At 40.6% G+C, this 26684-nt stretch overlaps 1 protein-coding gene across 1 annotated transcript in view; it reads left to right on the top strand.

Moving 5' to 3' along the window:
- LOC130152427 (serpin A3-5-like) overlaps window positions 1-21322 on the top strand; it is a 28600-nt gene extending 7278 nt beyond the window's left edge. Inside the window, exons 4-8 of the mRNA XM_056345972.1 lie at window positions 1110-1232; window positions 16557-17214; window positions 18480-18750; window positions 19386-19533; window positions 20361-21322. Of these exons, the coding sequence (XP_056201947.1) occupies window positions 1110-1232; window positions 16557-17214; window positions 18480-18750; window positions 19386-19533; window positions 20361-20555 (1395 nt within the window). The 3' untranslated portion in view covers window positions 20556-21322. The remainder of the gene's footprint in view (window positions 1-1109; window positions 1233-16556; window positions 17215-18479; window positions 18751-19385; window positions 19534-20360) is intronic.
- Window positions 21323-26684: the final 5362 nt, after the last annotated feature.

The raw sequence follows: 26684 nt of genomic DNA, 5'->3' as shown, positions 1-26684 counted from the left end.
GTTACTGATACATCACTTTTACATCTATTCATGATCAAAACTCATGTAAAGAAGCTTTGCTTCACATGAAAAGGTGGCTTTTGGTATAGAGAGTATTTTGCCCATGTTACTTGTGCTGTCAGTGCAATTGGGTTGGAGCAGGTTACAAGCCTACAACTTTTTAACCTAGGAGGCTTTTCTGATCAGCATGGGGCAAACTTATAAAACAGACATGATCAAATCCACAGCTTGGTACCCTCCTGCAGCGTGTTGTTACAGTCATTACACTGTTGTTTCCATTTGTGTTTACCTTCTTCAGCCAGCCTGTGGGCAAGTAGGAAGCTGTAGGATGTATCACTGCTGCTGTTTTATGGAGGGGAGGGGAGAGGAAAAATGCTGCTTGCTTTTAAACTGTTTGGAGGAAAGGAAAATGCAGTTATTAAAAACATTTGGCTTCAAGTCTATGAGCAATGACTCTCATTAGTGCCAGGCCCAGGCAAAAGCTACAGATAAGTCATACTTTAATAAACCCAGAGTTTAAAGCTGACGATCAGTGCAAATTTCATTGCCTGATATGGACAAAACCAACTGCCCTCATGACCTCAGATGGAAGTGAGCCAGTTAGGGTCTGTGAATGTCTTGATTTTGCAAGGTAAAACTTACATCTTTCTCTGCTCTAGCCCTCCATTTCTTGTCCTTTGCTCACATTTTTCCTAAGACATTAAAGAACATGGAAAACATAACTTCAATATGCTAATGAGAATGTTAATTCTTCAACTATATGGAATTTTAATAGACAGTTAAATATGATCTTGCTCTCTTAACCTTTAACCTAGCTCCACAGTTCTGCACAAGTGGGATCAGGGAATGAGCAAAGAAACAAAACAAATGTTTTTGCTAGTAGGGACATGCTCCTCCACTGGGGATGAATGTTTCATCTTTGGGGCTAGGAAAGCTATGCCGTGTGTAGCTTGCTGCTTTTTTTCCACAATTTTGCTGTCTTTGTGCAGTGGACTCACATCTGTCGCTTGTTTCTTACAAGAACTTCTTCAGGCACTTTTAGCTCAAGTTCTTATTTAGGTGACATATTTTGTACCCCCTTGACTTGTAACATGTCTATTTCTTCACAGGCTATTCATAAGGCTGTAGTAAAGGTGGATGAGACTGGCACCGAAGCAGCAGCTGCCACAGGCATGGAAATAGTGCCTATGTCTGTTCCAGCTACCATTGTATTCAACAGGCCCTTCCTAATGGTCATAACTATGGAGAACAATATACTCTTCATGGGAAAAATTGTGAACCCTCTGAAAAAAGACTAAGTTGATACACGTATTAGGTAGGCGGTGATCACCAAGTGTTTGACCTGATGAGTATGGCATAGCTATAGAGGGCTCTTCACCTCTTAACTGATGTTATTCACTGGTTTTTGTAGATGAAACTCTTCATCGATTTAAGTTGCCATAGTTGCATATTTGTTTGGGCCTTGGTTTTTTTTTTTAATTTTTTTTTTTAGAAGGTTGCATTCAGGCAGAACTGTCATTAGATCTGGGACAAAATCAGCCTGTGTGATACTGACAGCATAGATACATCTTGTAGCAGGGAAGATGAGTAGCATGTGGGTGGAGAGGGTTGTATAAGCCTGCTTCTTCCCTCACAGCTGCCTTCTCACCCTTTTTTTTACATTGACTAGCAAATGGGTACAAGTTATGGCACTTTACTACTTGTGCCCATTTTCCTACCAACATGAAATTCATATCTAGCATAGATCTTAACATGCATAATGCTTACTACCTTGCATAGTACCATTGTTGTCCAGTGAGTCTATTACAATTTTGACTTTCAGCTGTCGTCCCAGCTAGGCTGCTGCAAAGGGGTCACAAAGAAGGTGTGTTTTTCCCCTGCAGATATATACTGGCCTGCCCACTTTTTTTTTTGTTTTGTTTTGTTTCTGTGAGAGTTTGTAGTTCAGACTCGTTCCAGGGCAAACGTTAGAAGGTCTAAGAATTGTGTCTAAGAAAAGAAGAGGTAGATCAGATCTCTGCAGTTCAGTGCCCTGGGGCCAAACTTTGTGAATCAGATATACAGCTCAGAGCACCCAGAAGACTTCTTCTAGCCTATGCCTGCACCTAACCCAGCTTCTAGAAGCCCCCAAGCAGCAGGAAACACAAGCCATCTCCACATGGTGCCAGTGCATGTACCATTGCTGTGTGGCCCTGGGAGATTACCCATGGTAGTAAGCACCATTCCAGTATTGTTTGTAGGATCAAGCACCCTACTAGTAACACCTATACCCCAACAGTGACACTTACTGTGTCTCTTGACATATCTCCTTCTGTTCCCAGACTGTCCAGTAACACAACATTGGTACTCTTTTTCTCATCCGCTTCATGGTTAGTATAGCCACAATATTATAATGAACTTTTTTCACTAGTAAGATACACGATACTAAAAGAAACATTCATAATGCACATACTTATTTATTTTTTCTTGTTTTCTTTCCTATCTGTTTTTTTCTTCAATTTTTCATAACTATCATTATTTTATTTCATTGCTCATTTTCATGGTATATATCTGATCTCTGGTTGCAGGAGGGGCAAATTATTGACTAAAATGGGTTAGTCTATTAATAGGTATTATTAACACCAGTCTTTGTACAGCCTTGAAATATGCAGACAAATGTACTACAGTAGAACAACAATGAATAAACATGACATTAAAAAGTTTCTAATTCTGCTATTTTATTTCTTTAATTCAGAGTTATGACTTAAGTATGGTTCAAGCAGATTTTTTGACTGGTGTCAACAGTTATTAATATTACATCAGCACAGTAATGCCACTAATGAGCTTCAGAAAGCCCTCTGTCTTTGGCCTGAGCAGTGAAACCCTGTTCACATAGTTCTCCTAGCAGAGATAACCTACTTTTTGGGAAGGTGAGGCATTTCTTTGATGCAGAGATGTTTCTTTCAAAGGCTATAGAAAGCATGCTGTTTCTACTGTATCAATTCTGTAGCTTCATGTGTATGTCTCATTTACCTTCTAAAAAGCTCTCTCCTGACTCCCTCTAATAGCTATGTTACCAGTCTTGGTATGCGTTTTGACCTGTGGTTCCTGTTATTCTATGAACAAAATACAGGCCATCTAGATCATACTCTTTTGTTAATAGATTATGACGGGAAAAAAAAGCTCTTAGGAGTGCTGGAACCCACTTCCAGATTAAAATCATAGTGAAGAAAAATTCATCCGTGTGGCAATCAAGGGCAATAAGGAAGAATAAATTTAGTATTTCCCAAAATGAAAACTAGATGTACTCTATTTGTTTTCATTTGTCTTTACATCTCTGGATCCATAGCAAACCTTGACAGAGAGTCAGCCTCTACAGGATCTTACCTATCTTTGTATTTTATGTTGATCTAGAGGCACTTCAGATCTTGCTAGGTGACAGTTTTCTGACATAACCAGATCTTGCAGCTTGCTTTCCTGTAAAAATGTATAGCAATGAATTTGGACGTAAATCCAAAAAACCTAACTTAAGAAGGAAAAAAAATATTACATATTTACACAGCAAATTCTATTAGAATTATGAGGAAAAACTTCAGAAAATGAAAATCATGATCAAACCAGAGAATGTCCTCTGCCTAAAAGAACAACCCCCTAACCTTAAATCTAAAACTGTAATAGGAAAAGAAAAGGACGAATTTCAGGAAAAAAACAACTTGTAGAAGTCACAGTATGTAATAATGTATTCTTATTCAAAGATATCAGAAACCTGCCAGAGACCCTGAGGGGACAGTAGATGTTCAAAGTGTAGAAGTGCTCAAGGGGGGCTACCAGCAAAACAGAATCTCAATTCATTGCACATGAACTTCCTTTGCAGTGGCTGGGCCTGAGCAACTATTTCAAGTTGAACTAACAATAAAATAGTTTTTAGAATAAAAAAAGTCAAAAAGCAAGTAACAACAAATTGCCAGGACTGTTTAGTACGCATGCAAGAGCTTGTAGCTGTCTTAGGAAGAAAAATGTTAAGCCTTCTACTGTGATGCATCAGTATAGATTGGTCTCTGTACCAGAATAATAAGAAGTGACAAATGTGATATAAGTTTTTAGAATAAGATGAACGTGAGCATTGCACTGAATTGCAGAAGAGTTAGTCCAACTTTGGCATTTTGGAAACTGTAGAATTTGTAGTTGTGGGTAAGTATGACAAAATATTAAAGAACTAACACAACTTTCCTAGAATGGTTTAGGTTGGAAAAGACCTTTAAGATCATCGGTGTCCAACCATTAACCTAACACTGCCAAGTCCACCACTAAACCATGCCCCTAAGTGCCACACCTACACCTCTTTTAAATACCTCCAGGGATGGTGACTCAACCACTTCCCTGGACAGCCTGTTCCAATGCTTGACAACCCTTTTGGTGAAGAATTTTTTCCTCTTATTCAATCTAAATCTTCCCTGGAGCAACTTAAGGATACTTCCTCTTGTCCTATCGCTTGTTACTCTGGAGAGCAGAACAATACCCATCTCACTACAACCTTCTTGCAGGGAGCTATAGAGAATGATAAGGTCTCCCCTGAGCCTCTTTTTCTCTGGGCTAAATGGCCCCAGTTCCCTCAGCTGCTCCTTGTAAGACTTTCTCTAGACTCTTCACGACCTTTGTTGCCCTCCTCTGGACACGTTCCAGCACCTCAAGGTCTTTGCTGTAGTGAGGGGCCCAAAACTGGACACAGGACTCTATAGGCACAGCCTCACCAGTGTCGAGCACAGGGGGACGGTCACTGCCCTGGTCCTGCTGGCCACACTGTGTCTGATAGAAGCCAGGATGCTGTTGGCCTTCTTGGCCACTTGGGCACACTGCTGGCTTGCGTTCAGCTGGCTGTTGACCAGCACCCATAGGCCCTTTTCCACCAGGCAGCTCTCCAGCTGCTCTTCCCCAGGTCTGCAGCGCTGTGTGGGGCTGCTGTGACCCACCTGCGGGACCCGTCACGGAGCCTTGCTGAACCTCATACAACTGGCCTTGGCCCAGGGGTCCAGCCTGTCCAGACCCCCCTGCAGAGCCTGCCTGCCCTCCAGCTGATCAAGGCTCCCACCCAACTTGGTGTCTTCTGCAAACTTACTGAGAGTGCACTTGATACCCTTGTCCAGATTGTTAATAAAGATGCTAAACGGGACTGGCCCCAGTACTGAGCCCTGGGGAACACCGCTTGTGACCGGCCACCAACTGGATGTAACTCCATTCACCACCACTCTGGGCCTGGCTGTTCAGCCAGGTTTCTACTCAGCAAAGTTTACGCCTCTCCAAGCCATGAGCAGCCAGTTTCTCCAGGAGAGTGCTATGAAAAATGGTGTCAAAGGCTTTCCTAAGGTCCAGGTAGACAACATCCACAGCCTTTCCCGCATCCACTAAGCGGGTCACCTTGTCATAGAAGGAGATCAGGTTAGTCAAGCAGGACCTGCCTTTCATAACCCCATGCTGACTGGGCCTGATCACCTGGTTGTCTCCTGTACATGCCATGTGATGGCACTCAGGCTGATCTGCTCCACAACCTTCCCTGGCACCCAGGTCAGGCTGACAGGCCTGTAGTTCCCCGGATCCTGCTTCCTGCCCTTCTTGTAGATGGGCATCCCGTTGGCTAAGCTCCCACCTGCTGGGACCTCCCTGGTTAGCCAGGGCTGCTGATAAATGATTGACAGTGTCTTGGTGAGAGCTTCCATCAGCTGCCTCAGTCCCCTGCTGGATCCCATCTGCCCCCACAGACTTGTGTGTGTCTAAGTGGTGTAGCAGGCTGCTGGCCATTTCCCCTTGGACTGTGGGGGCTTCGTTCTGCTCCCTGTCCCTGTCTGCCAGTTCAGGGGGCCAAGATTTACTCTTAAAACAACTGGTTTTACTATTAAAGACAGAGGCAAAGCAGACATCAAGTACCTCATCCTTCTCCTTAATGGACAGAGATTCTCCTTAGCCCTCATTTTGTTGTTAATGTATTTATAGAAACATTTTTACTGTATTTTACAGCAGTAGCCAGAATCCTTTATGAAAGGATTATTTGGAAGAGTTGATACATGTCCATTACAATGGTTTGATTGAGGTATGTCACATAGTTCAGAGAAAAGATAACAAAGTATCTCAAAAACCCCTTAGGCTAGTAGAGAGGGAAGATCTTTTTGTAAGCAGTATGTTCAGGCATGTGTTATTCATAGAAGTTAGTGTGGGACTTTAATGAATTGTGAGGTGACATATTTTCTTGGTGGTTCCACCTTGCTCATGGGTAAGGATCTCAGGGTACTCTGTGTCTGGAGAACCACTGCCAAGAAATCCAAAGCTAAGAATACAAAGAAAGAAGCTCTTATTTTATATATGATGTGATCTCGAGACAGGCATTGCCACCCAGAAATTTTGCAGTGATGCTGGATAGGCCACTGAGTATGTCGTTTCCATGCTCAGTGCTGGTGAAAAAGGAAACCAAACAGTGGGAGATATAAAGAAAGGAAGAGATGGAAATGTCAGTGTGCCCCTGTGCCATGGTATGGCCACACTGTGTATACTATTGCAGCACTGGACACTGAACTACATGAACCTTCAGTCTAAGCTAAGGGTGGATATTCCTTATGGCTTCTAGGATGTTATCTGTACATACACTGTGTATCTATAGGCTCAACTCAGAGCCAAAGGCTAAGTGTTTATTTTCTTTTCCTGTGCCCAAGGGTGTTTAAGACAACAGTACAGGTCTGGCAGTTAAGAGCATTTTCATTTCCTCAGTTAGTACCATCATCTCTATCAACTCAGTGATTCAGTGGGAAATAACTAAAAATCAAAACTGACATATGACTCAGGAGTTTAGGAGCAGTCATTATAAACAAAGAAGAGGGGTTTTCTGGGTACTTTACAAGGGTCTGTTATCACTTCTTCGAATGATTGAAATAGGTGAATTTATGTTTGTAAGCTTATTTGCAGTTTTGGTCTTTTCACAGTCATTGATCATACTTTTTACATTCAATCACACGAATGCCTTGCTATGTACCAATGTACATTCACAAAGACAGACTAGATCTACCATATCTCTTAATTAATGTCTCTGGGTTTTGTTCTTCTGTCTCTTTATCAGATGTATATATATATCTGTATAGCTTTTAAGGGGAATATCTCATTGCCAGCTTGTTTTTCCTATTAGATTCCTTGTTTAATTTTTTTTTTCTAATGTGAATTAGCTGTAGGTTCCAAACTATTTTTCCTCTACATCTATGACCTTACAGTATATGACAAATCTATTTTTAATTAATAAAAAAATGCAAATGAGAATAAATAAAACTGTGAGTGGCAAAATAATTTCCTCATTGTTCAGGTCCCCTACAACTGATGCAGAAGTTTTATCCATCCTGAGTTGAAGAAATAAGTGCTTGATTTAAATTTATTGTAAACAACTACTTTCTTTCCAGTCAGTCTTTTCCTACAATAGCCTTTAGATAATGTCCATAGCCCTATATTGGTGTTATCCTCACATTCAATTTGTCTCCCAAGAGAAATTTTAAGGTGTTAAATTTTCCAAAGCTGTCACAAAAATTTAAAATCTCAACAATTTTCCTGAAAAAGGTTTCAAAATGTTCTTCCATTTCATTGGTAAACAGTAGAAAAGTTTATCACTTGATAACATCTTATAAAATAAAAGTTACTGTGGAGTATTTTCATAATTTCTGTTTGAAAATGTTGACAAAGCCAACATATTTATTAAAATATTCTGATTTCTCTGACTCTGCTTTCTTACAATGAAATTGCTCCCTCAGAGAACTTCCAAGATTTTTTTCTGAGAAAAGATTTTTGAAGGGGACAATAAAGGCTACAGGAAGAATCTGGGTACTTGCATAATCCAGGCAGGTTTCTCAGATGTAGAAAAAAGTTGAACATTTGTGAAGTAGTTTGTAAGTAATGCAGCACTGAAGCTGTAGCTCAGTTATAAGCCTACTACCATCAATGATGAAGCAGGGATCAAAGGATTTATGGACTTCTCAGCTTTAGCTGTGCACTGAGTTCCCATCGAGCAGTAGTAGAAATACTGTTTTTACAGTAAACTATGAAGGAAAACGTGTCTAGAAAGTGCTGGTAAAAAAATTCCTCCTTTGGAGACAGTGAATCCTCTTAGGCTCAGTCCTGTCTTGCAGGATTCTGTTTCTGGTGAGGAGATCCCAGTCATTGTGCTTCACAAGTTACCTCAGGAGGGACCTCAGTAGTTCAGAGATATGCGAAGAGCAGGGGGTGCTAAGTGTCATCTGTGCTGTAATATTGGGTGTTGGGTTCGGAGTTATAGTAATTATGAGTGTGGAGGCGAATTAGAAAAACAAATGTGTTTGTTAAGAGATTAATACAATCATCATTAGTATGAGAGCTGGAGCATTCACAAAGGCTGGAGACCAGTTCAAACTGGTTTTCATAATCCCCACCCACCTAAGTTCTACCAAAGGCATTAATTTAAAAACATTGCATCATCAAGGTAAAAAAAAAGTACTCTCACTGGCTGATCAATGAACATGAGAGCAGGACACCGTCACCTAGAAGTTCTTGTGACCTGATTAACCTTTCTGCTCTCTACAGCTGAGACCCATTCTTGCTGACCCCTAGGAGTGCCATAATGTTCTGCTGCCCTATGGAAGAAGACGCCTGGGTATTCTGTGAAAATCAGTCTGGGTTTTCCCTGATCCCCAAAGGTTGACTTTTGATGAAGGAACTTGCTGTGACTTCTTTGGGAATGCCTCCCTCCATGATTCTTCAAAAGGCTCTGTTGGCCATTGCTCTCCAAGTTGATGGAGGGAGCAAGGGGTGCCAGGGCATGGTGGTGTGCCAAGGAGATGTGAGTGGTCTGCAAGTGACTGTGGGTGTTGTGAAGAAAGGCAGAAAAAGAATGTCAGAGCAGATATCAGTATGTAGGAGCCAGCACTAGACAGGGTATTAACTAGTTTGAGATAGGGAAGGTTTGATCTGTACTGAAATAGTCACAATTACAACAGTTTTCTGTTAAAATTAACAAATTTGAGATGGTTGTGTAGTGGTTGATTACATGAAAAAAATGGCTTTTTTACTTGTCTGCATATTGATCTAGAGTATGACTTTTAAAAGCTATGTGGTGTTGGCCTAAATCTTCTCCCAACATAGTTAAAAACACTGGCCAGAACAAATCTATGCTATATCCATCCAAAATAAAATTGAAACCTGCCTTCTTCTGTGTTTGTTCCCTGGTGGATTCCTGTGTTCATATCCTTGTTTTCAACAGAGCAGTACTGTATGAATAGAGACTGACATGGAGTAATAAACAAGGCAAATTGCCTCTGTGGTTTGCAGGACCACTTTCTGGGTCCTTTCTTTGAGCATTAGCCAAAATCCATATTGTGTGCTTGGGCAGCTGAGCTTCTGAGTCACAGAATAATGTCATTACTGTTTACTTCTATCCACTTTGATCAGCCTTACTTGATCAGCTGCGTGATTAAAGGTAGGTACTCGATTCAGTATCACTCAGGAGTACAGAGGAGGTAAAGGAAGCAATTCAGATGAGATGGTCCCAGATAGCAGGGTCAGTGGACCAATGGGATGGTGAAGAAGAACTTTTTAATGAAGGCTTTCAAAATAATGTTAGTTGCTTAAGTCTTGAATTACTCATTGGGATGGTTCTTGTTAACTATATTTTCATGTTGTATAGACACACATTTATTACAATTTTAAGTACTATATTGCTGTTGGAAACCCATAATTAATTGATTAATTTCTTTCTTTCTTTAACGCAAGAACATTATTAGGAAAGAAGGATGGGCCAGTCGTTAGAGAGCATTGGGCTGGGGCTTGGGAGTTTCTGCTTCCCTTCCCAGCTCAGTCACAGGTTCACTTTGTATAAGCTTAGCTTCCTGTTTGCTTATAGCTGTCCACTGAGGATGATCATCTTTCTCTCATTGTTCAAACAGCCACAGCGGGATTCAGGAGCCTTACCATAGGTAGATAATCCACAACACTGGACTGGCAGTAGATGAAAAGGTTCAGGTGGAATGATCCCTGCTGGTGTGGTGCTTTGGTGAAAATGGAAGGTGAAAAAAACTTTTAGTAAGCACAGTGATCTTATCCTTCTCTACTTCCCTGTACAACACTCTTGTGTTGTAGGTGCTGGCAACAGATATTTGCGTTTTCTAGTCATGAAAGAAGAAAGCCTGGTAAAAGGGTTGTCTTGGGCAGTATCGTGTGATGCATGCAGATTATTAATACTTGCAGTTTATGTGTGCTTAATCACCTCTCCCCATGCTGTAATGTACCTACATAGCTAGCATCTCATGGATGCAAGTGCTAAACCCACCAGGAAAGAAGCCATTTTCTGTAAAGTCCAGAGGACTTTTTGTGGAAGCTTGCAACTGAGGAACATTTCCAGTTTCACTCTGCAGCTGTATAAAGCTGCATCCTGCAGACCACAGCCTTTTACATTGTGTATCACTGTTACCAAAGAATGCCATGGTATCAAACTGATAGAAAATGATCCTATCTTCATTAAACTCAGTGAAGAAATGAAATGATGCTCAAGGCCATTGAAAGTAACTTTTAATTTTCACATCATCTTATCTCAATAAGCAAGTTCAATGTGTTATTTTTATCTTACAGATGAGAAAACTGAAGCTCATCAGACAGTGTTAGTGATGTTTCAAAGGTCAAAGCTGAGCTGTTCAACAGAGCTGGCAACCTACCCTGAATTTTCAACTCACCAGGCAGTCTATCCCATCCTGAAGCCATTCCAGTATCCTGAACAGTATTTGGGCAATGGGAAATATTCTTGGAGATCTTTGTAGTCAATAAGATTGCAACATGGCTATTTTGTCAACTGTTTTGGGGGTTATAAGGAAAAGAAAACAAAATGAATGCATACTATTCTTTCAGAAGACCTCCACTGGAAATCATTCAGATGTGAAAGTCTCAGCTATTTTTTACTATATTAGTATTTATACTAATATATATATATATATATATATAAACACTTATAGCTGAAAAGAAACCCCATTGGTGAAGCTGTTACATGAAGAAATAATGAATAACAGGCCTTCTTTTGAAAGATTCTGGGGTCTAAATAAAGGTTTCTAATGTTAGAGCGACTGACTGCTCTCCTGTCCCCTTTTCAGGAGGGCTCAAGTCTGCTGTAGGTTCTATGTCATATCGGCCAACCTGCACACTTCTGAAGCAGCAGTAGGAGGTTTAGCTGTTACCATGTATGTGCACCATACATGTAACTCACCTCCTACATTTTAGTAGGTAGTTTGTAACTGGTATTGATTTTCAACTGAAAAATGGTGATGAGTGTTAAGTGTTGGTCGTTGCCATTGGTATAGTCTATTTTTTTTTTTAATTCTAGTCCCTGTTCTCTACTTAGTTTATACATAGTATTAGTGATGCTAATTCAAACGAAAAAAACAGTTCTGTGAGCAGAACTTCCCTTTCCTCATGATTGTTTCTGTCACTATATACAGGCTATTTCATCCCCATTTCACATTGCCTTTCTAAACTAATGAATTTTGCCTTTCTGGCAGGACAGTGGAGGAGGTTCTCCAAGAAGTATTAAAAGCATGGCACGAGCACTGCTTGCAGATTGGGCTTTTTTCTTCATTATATACCTCATCCAGACTAGAAGAACCATAGTTACCAGACACGCATACATCTTCAATCTTAACAATTTTCCCTGCACTTTGAACTGCCTGATCCTTTCCAAGGACTATTAAATAACTCAAAACTATCAGGATGGAAGGGAGGGGAAGGCAATGTCCATTTCCTTTCTAATCCCACACTCCATTTCCATCATATTGCTGCTATGTCCATATATTTGTGGTCAACATACTTCACACTTACAAATCTTTGTGTTACTTATGATATAATAGATCTACAGGGATAAAGATTTTTCTATATTTGAAGTAACCTGTGTGTCTATGAACCATAAGCTGACATGAAAACTATCATTTCCTGACCTAGAGGTGTAGAAGAATAACAAAAACACTGGGCAAGTTGAATGGTTTTGTTGTCATCAAATATATCAGTCACTGGTTAATTAAGAACTCTTTAAACCTGTTTCAGAATAGTTTGTTCAAAACAAACCAAACCGGTAGGAAGTGTTTGCAAGATGTTGGTAAAGGCACAAAATATTATATGGGTCTATTTCTTCAAAAGAAGTAAAAATGTGACTTGGGGTGTGGTATAGATAATGACCTAGATGAAGTACACATCAGTAAAATAGACTTGGGTAATGTAGACTTTGTTGTGGTTTTAATTATCAGAAGGGATAAACCACATCTCTTTGGTTATTTCGGTATCCCGGACTTTTATTCCTACTGAAAATAAATAGTAGAGAAGTAAAATCTAGTTCAGTAGATGAATGATCAGTATGAATCTGGTTAATGTCATTTCATGACATAGTTTTAGAGCTGAGATAGTGGTCAGTAGAGAGGTGGAACCATACATGGCTTGTGGCAGTGCGTGGTACACCGAGCACGCGTGCATCAGTTCATTATTTCAGTTTAAAGCTGATGTAGCACCTTATTGCTGCTGCTCTAATGAAATGCTATGGAAATGCCTTGTTAAAGTGTAGCTTAACATTAAAAACAAAACAGTAATTACAAGGCCTCACAAGTGAAAAAGAAAACAAGAAGCTTATAACCATTTTGTAATACAATTCGTCCTTGACCACCATGACCTGTCATTCACCTAGGCTTTGATGAATAAAATAATCTCTGTGTTTTGACCTTTTATAGGCAGAATTAGAAGGAACAGGTAAAAAGGAAAGGGGAAAAGGAAAGGGGAAAAGGAAACAAAGAAGAAAACAAAGAAGGCAAGTGTCAAGACAAGGTTTATCTGTGTTCTGTCTCTGTGCTTATCTATGTTTGTAATGAGAAAACTACATACGTGAATAAATGAGTACAAAGGAAAAAGTCACAAATGGGGAAAGGAAACGTGCTTCATGTCACTGCTCAGTTGTGGTCTTTGTTATGAACTAGAAAAATTCAGTCAGCTTGATCCACCATATTTTATTCCTATTGGAAAAAAATAATAGAAAGAAGCAGTGCTTTTTTTTTATTCCAACAATTTAAATTTGTAAAAGAGGAACAAGGAGTAAAAGTGGGTGCATGCATGCAGTACTCAGCAAAAGAAAACAGCTTGCTACTTGTATTCCCACCACCTGCCTGAGGCAGTAACTCACATGAGAACTGCAACACAGTAACAGAGAACTGAGACATGTGAAGGGACCGCACCAGTCAGAGTAGGAAACCCATCAGGGAAACGTCTATCACATGTCCTCTCAATGGCGTGCAGCTACAGTCAGATTGAGAAGTTACAGGCAATTAGCTCAGAGTCCATATTCAGGCTGAAGATCAGGAGAAAGGTTTGGCTCTGGGCAGACTTTGGAAGAATGCTGAGCTGCTGGGATGTGTGGCGCTCAGCTCTGTGTACGCTTCAGCATAGCACGGGAAGTCTGACTGCTGGCACCAAGAGTGAGCATCTGTTTCCAGTGGTTCCAGGCACAACATCCCGGTTTCCAGTAGGGTCCCAATTACACAACGTTTGCACTAATCTCCTCCACATGGTCTGAGGCAACAGGCAGACAGAAAGTCACAACTACTATTCAAAGGGCTGAAGACTGTCAGCTCCATTTGCTGAATTGTGGAGGCGATCCTTGGAAATGCTATTTCATCAATATTTGCTCTGTTTCCTCCTTTTTTTTTTATTATCTCTAATTTTTATCATGTCTGTTTAATGTTTAACCGTGAAATTGAGTAGATGATGTAGCAGTATAAGTAGCAGTGTGAACAGCATGGTCAGCTGAACGCAGCAGGGCTTCTGATTTTGTAAGTAGTGCACATGCATTTTTCTTGGAGACTTACAAATGATGCTTTCTGAGGTCAGTGGAATTTTCATGTTATGTTAATATCATTTGTTTGTTTGTGACTTGGTTGTGTGCAGATGTTGCAATGAAATATTAATCAAGCAAACATGCAATGGACCAGTGGGACCTGCTGTTCTGGGGGAATATGCTTAGCCTGAAATTAGAATAAAACAACCTTTGAAGTCATGGGGACTTATTAAGTAGTTGCTAAAGCAGAATACTGGTTAAATCACCTTTTAGGTTGGAAACAGCCTTCACAGTGACTCAAAATTAGCATAATCCCACTAGTGACTGAACAACCAGGTCCAGTTTATAAACTCTTCTGGTGACTTAATGGGTAAAACAACCATTGAACTGCTGAGGCCAGGCTCTCTAATTAGGACTGGGGTGAATGTAGGGGGTGGGTGGAAGGCCACAATTTAAATTTAATTACCTCTTTTATTCCCATAGACAAACTAATGTGAGGTTTGGCAGAGAATTATTTTCTGGATTTCCAATTTGCATATAAAAAATACATACCAGATTTAATAAAGCCTTTCCAGTTTCTTCAGCTTTGTAATAGTAACATAAAAATATTTGTGACTGAAATCTCATAATTTCAGAATGCTGAAATGAATGTGATTGACATCTCTAAAGGGGAAAGTAGGTGGGGAAATCTTGATGACAATACTCAGTTTTCCAGCTTCTGGTAGAAGTATTTCTTTAGTATTTCTGTAGAGAGCTGTGATACCAAGAGAAGTTTTTTTTTAATTGATCTGTTATAGTAGAAGTTAAAAACAGAACCATGCCTAATACAAGCTTGCTGCAGAAAAAAACATACTTTGCTTCAGAAATTCTTTGAAATTTGGGCTAAGCTCTGTTTGAATACAGGAAGCGGTCATGGACAGACAAAAATTATCCACCTTTTCACTTAAGTGTGCAATATCTCAAATAACTAGAGAAAAGAGTTTATGAAAAGTTAAACACCCAGTATTTTTGAAACACCTTCTGTACTACATGATTACTTCATTTGCAGCACATAAGGCTTTTTTTATTTTTCAGCTGAGAGGAAGAGGAAAAGTTCTGTTTGAAAAAGATGCAAATAGTTGAATCATATTCCCATCTAGGACCATATTCCATGTTTTGGTTTAATGAAATTAAAATGTAGCATTATCACTTTTTTACTGTAGTTCGCTGCAGTGGTCCCTGTCTGCTCTCAGATATAGTCAGCATACTCAGATCCTAGCAAATATGAGAACACACAGCTAGTGTATACATTTGCTATGAAAACAAGACAAAAACAGCAATAAAAACCAAAACCAATTTGTCACCAGGAATCCTGGAACTTGGGCTGCCCTCAGAAACTTTGTCTAAATCTTGTTTAGATAGTAGATACAGTCATCTTTCACATCTGGGAATGAATATGGGACCAAGAGAACTTTATTGTGGCAGGATATGGGAGAATGCATTCCTGGAACAGAAGGATACAAACAGGCTGTGTTGTCTGGAACCCAGAATAAGAGGAGCCATAGCAGTAGAAAAGTTCTAGAAATGTTTTCAGGTAGAAGCTGCAAGGGCCCAAAGATTACTTTCATAGATACTTGTTATATTTCTGAAGAAGGTTTATATGAGATGTCTCCCCAGAATAGCAGGGAATTGAATTCAGCAAACAAGAGACTTATTCCTGCTCCTGTGGCGGGTGGGAGGCTCATGTGAAGTATACCATGTCAGCATCAGGAGAACAAGCATAACGAAGAAACTTCTTGTCTCCAAGGGGATTAATCTGAGTGTTCTTTGATTTCCAAATGGGATCTGTGCTCTTCTTTTCCTTTTGGACTCAGGTCCTTCCTGTGTCTCTAGAGGGAGCCACCCATGCCGTGTGGGGATGGTGAGGGGCAAACCACCATTTAACAAATTACAAACACTTGTTGCAGCCCCCCAAAAGGAGGGTCCCTTCATTCCAAACATGCACCAAACATGCGGGTGCAAACCCGCTTCTTCCCATGTGTCTTCATGCCCACTTTTGAGTGCCCTGCTGCCATGGCACAGGATGCTCCAGGCTTTTGCCTTGAATTTTGCCTTGAAGTTTATGTAGATGACTTTTATCCATCATTTATCAGCTGTGGTCAAAGACTGGCCGTAAGAGTGTAACCGTGAAGTAAACAGGGCAGTGAATTTAACAAGCACTGGATAGCTGTCTGTCCACGTGCTGCTGCCCTGATGAAAGCAAGGGAATTTATCCCATTTCCAACGAGAAGTGAGTTGCCTCAAATTTCCTCACATTTAGCAAACTGCATTTGGGCAGGTAGTGGAGTATTTGATGCCTTTGAAACTCACACTCTGTTTTAGCTCAGGGTAATTCATTTGTTTAGATGTAGCTTATAGGAAACAATGATCCAGGGAAGATAATTGTTAATAGAGATTATTATGGACTTTAGCTCTACACTTGCATTGCTAATGAAGAATAGAATTGCCTTTTCAGAGCAGTTACAATGGAATATTATGGTTTTATTATGTCTGACATTTTAATTTACAATTTGGTTGAATTTATTAATGACGGTTTTTGTCCATGGGCACTTTAAATATACTATGTACATTAGATCATTACAGTTGCACTGTGTACTATTTATGCTAACAAACTATTCATTATTTCTTACTACCAAGCTCATCATTACCATCTGCTCATCTAATGACTGTTTATTTTGTGACAGAATAATTTGAAAAGAAGATGAAGTATCTCCTGTGCCTGTGTTTACTCCTTGCTGTTCTTTGTGCTGTAACCCATTGCCACCATGAAGACATTTGCCATGAAGTCAAAAATACTAATCTGCGCACTGGAAGAGAAAGTTTATTAGCGCATTACTGTGACAAGCAAGGCACTAACTACGCAGATTTTGTATTTAGATTTTACAAGCAGGTTATATCAAAAGAAGCTGATAAAAATGTTTTCTTTTCTCCCATGAGCATCTCCACTGCCTTTGCCATACTGGCTCTTGGTGCTAAGTCAACCACCCTTTCTCAGATTTTTGAAGGACTGGGCTTTGACAATCTGACTGAGACTCGCATCCATGCTATACATGAAAGTTTCCATAAAGTTTTAGCAGTGCTGAATTGTACTGATGCTAACATCACATTAAATATAGGGAATGCCCTTTTTACAGCTATCGGGTATGAACCACAGGAGACATTTTTACAAAATACCAAACAATTTTATGATGCAGATTTTTTTTCTAGCAATTTCCATAAACCACAAGAAGCTAAGAAGCAAATCAATACATATGTAAAGGAGAAAACCAAGGGGAAAATTCCTGAATTAATTGGTCATCTTGATCCAAGTACTGCACTGGTTCTTGTTAACTACATTTATTTTAAGGGTAAGATATTTAATGTAATATTCCAGTAGATTATTTGGATGCAAACCGAAAATTGTAGATGACTCTTGTTTATTTATTAGCAGAGTGACTCTTTAGGAAAGAGCTAAACTGTGGAGGACTGTCAAAGTAAAGATTAGATCTGGCCAAAAGCAGAGTATCTGATTGCTGAGAAATAGTGATTGCTTGATTTTGGCACAGTTTGCCTGAAAGCTGTGGACAGAGAAGTCCCACTCTGGTGGACTGCCTCATAGACAGGGACCCACTGTGTGCAGTCTTGCTGGTCTGAGGGCATAATGACTAAAGGTGTTTCCAAGATCCCTATGCTGACTGTATGTGCCGGCCAAACTTAATGGACTAACATCCTTCCACTTCCAGGGTCCCCAGTATTATGGTAGATCTACTTAGGTACGCTGCATGAAAACTTGGGACAAAGCATTTTGAGGGCTTTGCGCTTCTGCAGCCGTGCTTGAATGTTAGGATCACTCTTTACAACAACTGCCTGATGGCTCTCTACAACTACCTGAAAGGAGGTTGTAGCAAGGTGGGTGTTGGTCTATTCTCCAGAGTAACAAACGATAGGCCAAGAGGAAACAGCCTTAAGTTGCACCAGGGGAGATTTAGATTGGATATTAGGAAAAATTTCTTCATCAAAAGGGTCATCAAGCACTGGAACAGGCTGCCCAGTGAAGTGGTTGAGTTACCATCCCTGGAGGTATTTAAAAGAGGTGTAGTCGTGGCGTTTAGGGACATGGTTTAATGGTGGACTTGGCAGTGTTAGGTTAACAGTTGGACCCAATGATTATAAAAGGTCTTTTCCAACCTAAATGATTCTATGATTCTATGATCCTTTATTCTCCTGAAGATTTCTCACCAAGCTGATTGCAGCCATCTTGCATTGGGTGCGGCCTAACAGGAAAGGTATAAAAGATCCTGTAGCTGAATGTTTAAGTGGTTGAATTTAAATGACATAAAAGGCACAAGTGATGGGAACATATGGCTACAATAAAAGCAGGAGTCTCTCATTTGGTCCTCACCAACCTTTGTCTGGCTGTTTTTCAGCAAGATGACTTACACTAACTATGCTGAACTTACCACACAGCTAAAATGTTTATTGTGTGTTATGCAGGAGACTGAAGTCATTTAGTGATCCTCTTCTCCCATAAACAGACCTCCAGCATCCTACATTTAAATTGGTCTCATTTATATCAGTGATTTTTATGATCTTCATATGCTTGAGTGCAACATCTTCTCTTTTCCCCCATTAGCTGCCTGGCAAAAGTCTTTTGATCCTTTGCGTACATATGAGGACGATTTTTTTCTGAACACAAATGCATCAGTTAGAGTCAACATGATGCAGCAAGAAGGTAACTATGAAAGTTACTACGACCAGGATCTCTCTTGTGAGGTGATAGAGCTGCCCTACCAGGGCACTGCACGAACATTGTTCATTCTGCCTGATAATGGAAAGATGAAGCAAGTGGAAGATGCTCTCTCCAAGGAAACTGTGTGTAAATGGGATAGCAAACTTGTGACCAGGTAACTCTAGGTAGATGGATTACTATATTACTACTTACTATTTTTAAAAGAAACCATTAATTTCACATTGCTGCCTCCTGAATATAATGCCCTGATTTCATAAAGCAGGGCTTTAAGTTATTCCCAAGATGAATCAGAGCAAGGCATAAGTGATAAGCAATGGCAGGCTCTCTGACCTGACAGAAGGGGACACAGCATTGTAACAACTGCCTCAAGACTTGCTTGGCTACCTTTTGGCTACCATACCTCTTATTTCATAGTGCTAACATAATTAATTTCACCATGTCTTAGAGTTTATCCTCCTTTTCCCTTCTTCTAGCCTTTCTACAATTGGTCTGCTTACTCTTTGTAGCCCTCCAGTCACAAAACTCTGCTAGCTGCTATGAGGCAGTGGGATGAAAGACTGGCAATGAAGACATCAGTTTCTTTTTCCAAAACCAAAGAGAGAATGTAGGCACAAGAAGATGACACATCTCTCTGGCCATCAAAATTGCTCAGGGAATATGAATGCCACCATCAAACAAATTGGCAATCAAAAGAATGCTTTCTGGTGTCACTGAATTGCATACTTTGAGCCTCCTGGCTGAAACAAGGCTGCAATGCTTCACTGCTCTTCCATTTGCTTTGTTTAACAGGAGATTAGTTCTGCAGTTACCAAAGTTTTCTGTTAGTGGGTCTTACGATGTTAAAAACCTGTTCAAGGAAATGGGCATTACTGACGTATTCTCTAGTGATGCTGATCTGTCTGGAATTAGTGGCAGCTGTAATCTTCAGGTTTCACAGGTAAGTGAGCAGAGCTGGTGAGGGGGTGGTGGCTGGTTGCTTTGATCAAATATATCCAGGGTTTTTAAAGGCTTTCTTTCCCTCCTTGTCCTACTGAAGTTATGAGTGAAACTCACAAGGACAGGTAGCGGCTTGCTTAGTAATTGTGCTTTTCTACAGAGAAGGTCTGCTGTCCCACTTTTGTATTATTTTAATATTGCTTAATAAAAGGCTGGATATTGAGTGTGTGGAAAAGCTGGACAAGATTTTAAATGATTTCTTGACACTGGCATATGATAGTTTACATGAGATTGCATCAGGTAGATTATAAATGAGGAGTATATTATGATACTTGTGTTGATTAGTACCTAATTTTTTAATAATCTTCAAAATTTCCAGGAAACTTCCAGTTTGCAGTGGTAGAATTTCACCATGTCAGTTTAAGGTACAATTTCATGAGGCAAACTTGCCAAATACTGCCACTGTATTAGCATGTAAACAGCGGTCTTCCATTAGCCTTGAAACAACAGAGAAAGTGTTGCTAACAGAGGTCCAAACCACTTAAAGAAATAAATCAGGTAGTGCATGGACATTATCCTACTCTACTCAGCACTGGTGAGGCTGCATTTACAGTGGGTCTATTTTTATTTTTGGTCCTCCCCATTCAGTCCTGACATGGAAAACACTCCTGTTGCAGGCTATTGGAGATTTACCATACAAGAAAGTTCAGTCCACTGGATTTTGTCACTCTTTTCTTTTCCTAAATATTCCCTAAGCAGAGAGTTTATCTTCACCTCCTGCTTGCTGTCCCATATATAAACCACAGCATTTGTTCCTTTTCTCTGCAGGCAATTCACAAGGCCCTGGTGGAAGTTGATGAGGCAGGAACTGAGGCTGCAGGAAGCACAGCCATAATCCTTAACAAAGTTTTCCATCCTCCTGTTACCATCAAATTCAACAGGCCCTTCATTATCTTGATTTCTGACAAAGAAACCAGCACCACACTTTTCATCGGGAAAATTGTCAATCCTACTGAGAAGTAATTGCTGAATTATTTGGCATATTGGTATTCGGTATGAGTTATGATGGGTACCGTGTTTGCAGTTGTGGGCTAGTTAGTGCTACTAACTAGTCTATGATTGAGGGATATTCAGAAGTAAATGAGGAATTTCAATATCAAATTAATAAGCAAAAAAATGGTAGCAAAACCTGAACAACTGACAGTTTTTAAATGTAATATTTTCCCCAGATCAGTAATTTGAGTTATTAGTACATTTCCCCAATTTTCCTTGGAAGACAGTTTTTTCTAAAGTCTGCTGTTATTTTTATAAGTGAATTCTCTCTGCTAAGTGGTTTTGTTCAGACTGCTTTCCATTGCGGGTTATTCACCAAAAGCTTTATCCCAACAGGTAACAAGTCCCTTGCAATTCTATTACCTCTTCTCCAGGACCTGACAATGATCAGTATTCACCTGAGCTGGTCCCTGCAGTGTCCTTTCTTCCTTACACAGCTCTTTGCTGCCTAGGCCACTGTGGTTTGCCTTCAACCAACCTGTTCTTTCTCACATGTTCCAACTCTTTGCCTAGGACATCTTAAAAAAACATTGACAGAGAGAAAATCCCTGAGGCAATAGACTTATTCTGCTGTAGCACTCACTGTAAGTCCCTTTTTGCAGTCCACAAGGTCAGCAAAAAACATTGAGACAGTGATATTAGGAATAAACTGTCAAAGAATTGTCCTATGACAATTTCATCCATGAGTTATTGCTATAGCCAATGAATAAAATAAACATTATCATTTAAATCCATCACTTAAGGACTGACTCCAGCCTCTTGCTATCATTCTATAAATATCTTAAAATCAACAAAAGCTTTCAGTCACTTATTAACAAGCAGGATGTCTGTAAAATATGTTCTAAAGGCTGTTAAATGAGTCCAACTTTTCTCATATAGAGATGGCTATTCTTTATATTCTCTCCTTATGTTCCTGCTTAGGTAAAGCCTGTTTTCAAGAAATACATAAACACTACCTTGCTGTTGTGTGCCTGCAGATCACCCACTCTCACTGCAGTGGAGCACTGGGGCTCAGGGCTCAGCCTCGCTGAACTCTATAGCAAACCCTTTATTGCACAGCTGCTGCCTCCAGGAGAGGCTGACTCCTGCTTTGAAGGCTGCTTTCTCACTGCACTGCTTTGACTCGGGCCATTGTGTATTGACCCTGGATAAACTTTATGCAAGAGGAGTTTAGTCCCTCTCTTTGGGAAGATGATGGTCCTGAAATAATGCTAATTTCTACAGTGGTCCTGGCAACGCACTGTGAGCGCTGCAAAGGTGATGCAAGCCCCAAATCAACAAACAAGCTCCCCACCCTTGACACCTCTCTGGCCATCTGACCTGTTTTACCAAACTTGGTCCACCCTGCACAAAGGTGGTTTATTGAGACCAATCAGTGCTTGCACCATGGGTTTAGTGTACAAAGGGCTATGCTTCTGACTCAGGGGGACTTGGAGACTGCTGCCTTGGATGAGTCCCTTTGCTCCAAGTAGCAAGAGCTCAGTGGAAGCCCTGAGCTATTGCTTCTGCTGGGGCAAGATACCATCACTCAGTGGACCGGGAAATACCATGCCTCTGTGCAAAGCAGCGGGTTTTACGGAGTTGAGATCAATGATAACTTGCTGTGGTGTGAGGCAGCCTGCTCTGTGGTGGCTGTACAAACTTGACAAGAGCTGGGAGCAGCTCCAGTGAGATCCCACCCTGATAAATTTGTGTACTGGTACTGATTAGAAGGCAGCATGGTGAGATTTTTATCAGAGTGGGGTGCAGAAAAACAGGTTCTCAGCCTGTTGCTAAAGGGAAATGTTAGTAAAAATCTCACCGTTGCTAAGACAGAGCAGAGGCTTTAGGAAATAGCACATGAAGCAACTCCCTGTCCCATCTACCTCCCGGGCCTTTGCTTTTGAGAGTGGAGGCAAGAAACTACAGGAGGAGAGCTGCACTGGGAGTTTTCACACTGGAGTGTGAGGAGTGACTGCTCCTGGCAAAAGTATCAAACAGGACGCCTTTGAATGCTGCACAGGTTTGGGAGGTATCTACCAAGATGTGGGGCATCACTACAGTTGCCCTTCAGTTGAGGAACTTCACGCTTTAGACCAGCAGGTTGTCCTGAGCTCTGGCAGGGACCTGGAGTGGGAAGAGGGATCATCCCAAATCTCTCTGGAAGGGGAGGATGTGGGGAGGACAGGAAACAATTGTGAAAGACACAGAAATGCCTATAGTTCACAGTATGGAAATTCATAGAGCCTGGAGACTGAACGTATCTCGCTGATGCTACTCTCAGCATAGTCCTGATTATGTTCTTTAGGAACTGGATAATTCTGCAAAGTTTTTGTGGAGAGAGGGGGTATTTTGTTCTAATTCCAAGAAAATCTAATTGCATTAGTCTGCCTTGCATCATTTGGTCTTGTTGCTTTTGTCTGTCTTAATGTGTGACAGGGAACATTCCTCTTCATGCTATCTAGTTGTATAAATGGTAGAGAAGGAAAGGAAGGATTCTGACAGACATAATCTAAAATTTTCATTTAGGGACTGGGTATTCATTCTACCTGTGGTAAACACATGTATTTTATGGTGTCTTTCATTCATCTGTAGGTGATTTTATTAACACCCTTCAACCTTCCACTACAACAAAACCAGACCTGATTAGGATAGCTTAATCCCACACATGCATTCAATCAGTCTGTGGGACAGCTGGATCCAAACTAAGCCCTGAAAGAGAACTGGAGATTCTTTATGCCCTATTAAGTGTTGTCCACCTCACTTACTGCAGTTACAATCAGCAGAATGGGCTAATACAGCTCACAGTGGAGCACATGGCCCCCTATCAAAAACATCCAAGATAAATGACTCGCTGTGGGTCTATTAGCCCTGACCTGACATGTTTACAGGAAGCTCTGAGGAAAACGACTTACCTAAAGAGAGTGTATCTCAGCTGAGAACCCTGTGAAGGAAGATGGAGCCACTGGGCTGGGTCCCTGAAAGGCAGCCTAGCTGTGTCCCAGGGACCTGAGGGCCAGACATCCCATGGCAGCCTCTGAGCCATGTGGGAGACAGTAAGTTTGTTCTGTCTGACCTTGTTTATGGTCCCCTGGGACTCTGTTTGCTGACGGGATAGCTTCTATCAGTTAAGCTCTGTTTGCTTAGCCCCATGGCAGAGTCCATGTAGTATGTCATCACAAACCGTGAAGTGGTAGGACTGCAGGGCTAATGCAGCATGTGTCCAATGCATTTTACCTTTCATCAGTAAAGAAAGGAGCTGACTCAATGCCAAAAGGCACAAAGGAATCAGATAATCACAGAAACACCAGCTGCCCACATAAGCCCTGCTATTCATATGCTGCCAGTACTCTGGACTTGCTTATTCCCAGCTATGCAATTTGAGTGGCAAATTACAAGCCCAAAGCTGTAACCGCATATTCTCAGGTACAGAGTTAAGGTACAGATGAGTAGTCTTATGCTGCCGTTTCACAAGAAAGGGGGAGCTGATCTCATAGGTTACTGACATAAAAAGAAGAGATTCCTCATCTACACTTCCCTAGTCTCAACAAACTCCCAGGAGGTACCTTGCATGAGCTCTGACATTTGCTGAATCCTTCTGTGAGTCCATTCAATTCACTGACCTGACAGAAAACTGGCAGGGAAAAAAAAATATATCTGTTTGCTATGCTTCGTTCAAAGGAGTTTTGGGGAAGTAGAAGAGAGTGGGGAGCTAACTCCAGATACCTCAACCCTGGTATCTGAAGAACTTGGCCTTGAATGGGCACACCAGCTCTCTCCCCACAGCTATGTCATCTGTTCAGCCCTTGATCACTGCCACTATTTCAAGCACATGGGAATTGACTCATATGTAAAGCCAACCCTATTCTAATTGTTCCAGTAGATTCAGTACAACAAAAGCAGCAGGCTTTTTCGCTGTACTCACACTCATTTCAAGCAGAGAATCACTGAGCTCTTAAAAACCAAATGATTATGATAGTTGCTGGGCAGGGTGGATTTTGACTGTGGATTCTGAGAACCAGGAGTACCTGTATGGCAACTACAAGGCAGTCAGTGCCTCATAACCCAGCTCATCTTTGACATGAGTCTATGTAGTTTTTGGAGGTATAAAAAAACCTCATAGCAGTGTTACTCACTAATCCAGCATTCAAGTCTTGTCTTCAAAACAGAGGCATAAGTTTTCCCAGCAGAAAAAAAGTGCAAGAGAAAGACAAACATTTTTAGATGCGAATGTTTCATTGAAAACTAAATATTCACCTCAGTGGGAGCTAGCAGTGCAAATTCTCAAGAGCATGAAGACCACCATGGGCTATGTATGAGTCCTGTGACATATCCTCTGAATCTTATCCATCCATCCAATGTTCCCTGTTGGGTAGTGCACCTCTGCCCTTACCCACGTGGGGCTGCTCTCATTAGATTTAAACTGATAACATGTATGATATCATCCATTCCCTTCAAACTGTTAGCCAGCAAAGACTGATCTGGAAATATCCTTTATTTTGTTCCCAGTCCCAGGTATAATACAGAATACATTTTTAAATAACTTGGTAATCGTGCTTTCCTCAGACTAAGAGTTTTAAAGAAAACTGTAATTCGTTCATTTCATGTAGATGTCCTTGAGTATGACTAATACCCTGGTTACACAAACTCAGCTCGGCACTGATGTTGCTGCAAATGACTTTGCTGACTTCTTGCAAAAGAGAATTTCCATGATAAAAGTAGCTTTTCAGTTCAATCCAACCCCTGGAGATTAATTTTTTACAGTTGAATTAGCCTGTTTTATACAGATCAGTCTTTATTTCTCTTATTTTTTATTGCACTCAGTTTCTTTTCCATAAGCCATCTGGAAACAGAATACTTATGATTTATTACTTTACTAAACAAGAACGTATCCTTTGTGGTTGGAAAACTTCTGTTAACAGCAATGTGATACTACAGAAGGTCTGCAGAAGACTTCGCCTGACTTGTGCAAATACCTTATTAAGGAAAAGTTGCTATATTGTTTGCTATGTCTCATGTAGGAAACAGACCACATGGAAGATGCTCTGCTGAAGGAAAACGTTTGAAAAGAAAAAGCAACACAGAGTAAGATCATTCAGAAGTGCTGTAGTCATCATAAGAACTTTGGTTGCAGCCAGGAAAGAATCTCAGAGCAAGAGAAAACATCTGTGCACAGAGGAGATGAAAGAGATAATGAAAAGTGGGTCTTAAAATGCATATGAAAGCAAAGAGAACATATGTCTAGACCTCATTTAGGTATGCTGTTCACACAGATGCAGATTCTTTAGCCATCATAAAAGTCATACCATATCTCACATATTCAAGGAACGGATAGTAGAATGTACAACTTGAATATCTTTTCTGTTCCTATATCTTCTATCTTTTGTGTCTGAGTTCTACCTCTTTGGTAAATCTTACGGGTGAAATTTTAAGACCTTTTGGGCCTCAGTTGCCCCAGCCAGAAATTACTACCTCATGCCCATGCCTGTCATTGCGCTGTGTGTCATAGTCTTGACATATTCACAGTAGCATCAAGGGTGACTGAGAAGAGGCATCAAATAGAAACAGATACGTTCCAGCACTTCTAGCCACTTCTAGGCTGGCAGAGTGGGAAAGATGGTGCAGCAATCATTATAGGAAGCCTGTATAGGTACAGTCTAGATGATACTGAAGTGTCTTGTGGAGGCATGTCAATGTAAGTCATTGACAGGAATGGGACTGTGCTGACCTGTCTGTCAGCCACAGAGGGTAGAGGCAAATCACAGTATCTTCTTTTGCCTTCATTGAAACACAGAAGAGAATTGTTGCATTAAACCATCTTGGTGACCTGTCAGAATCCTCAACATCCCAAAAGCTTACAGCACCAAAGACTTTTTTAAGAAAAAGTATATGAGCAAAAGAATTATATCATAAATTTCATTTTATTGCTTATTTGCCTTCTGCTTCTTCAGTGTGGCCAAAAATATTAATCTACTAAATAATAACAAATTATAAACCTTTGCAAAGTTTAGCCCTAAGACTTTCTATCTGGCTTTCAGAGCAGAAAATTTCAAGTGTAACTCAAAAATATCTACATAAGGGATTTTCTTAGTGCTTGTGTAAGGCCATGCCTGCAACAGA

The sequence above is a fragment of the Falco biarmicus genome, chromosome 7 (genome assembly GCF_023638135.1).
Source record: "Falco biarmicus isolate bFalBia1 chromosome 7, bFalBia1.pri, whole genome shotgun sequence".
In the NCBI taxonomy this organism is placed as follows: Eukaryota; Metazoa; Chordata; class Aves; order Falconiformes; family Falconidae; genus Falco; species Falco biarmicus.
The sequence above is the reverse complement of the archived record's forward strand: the minus strand, read 5'-3'. Positions and strand labels throughout refer to the sequence as shown.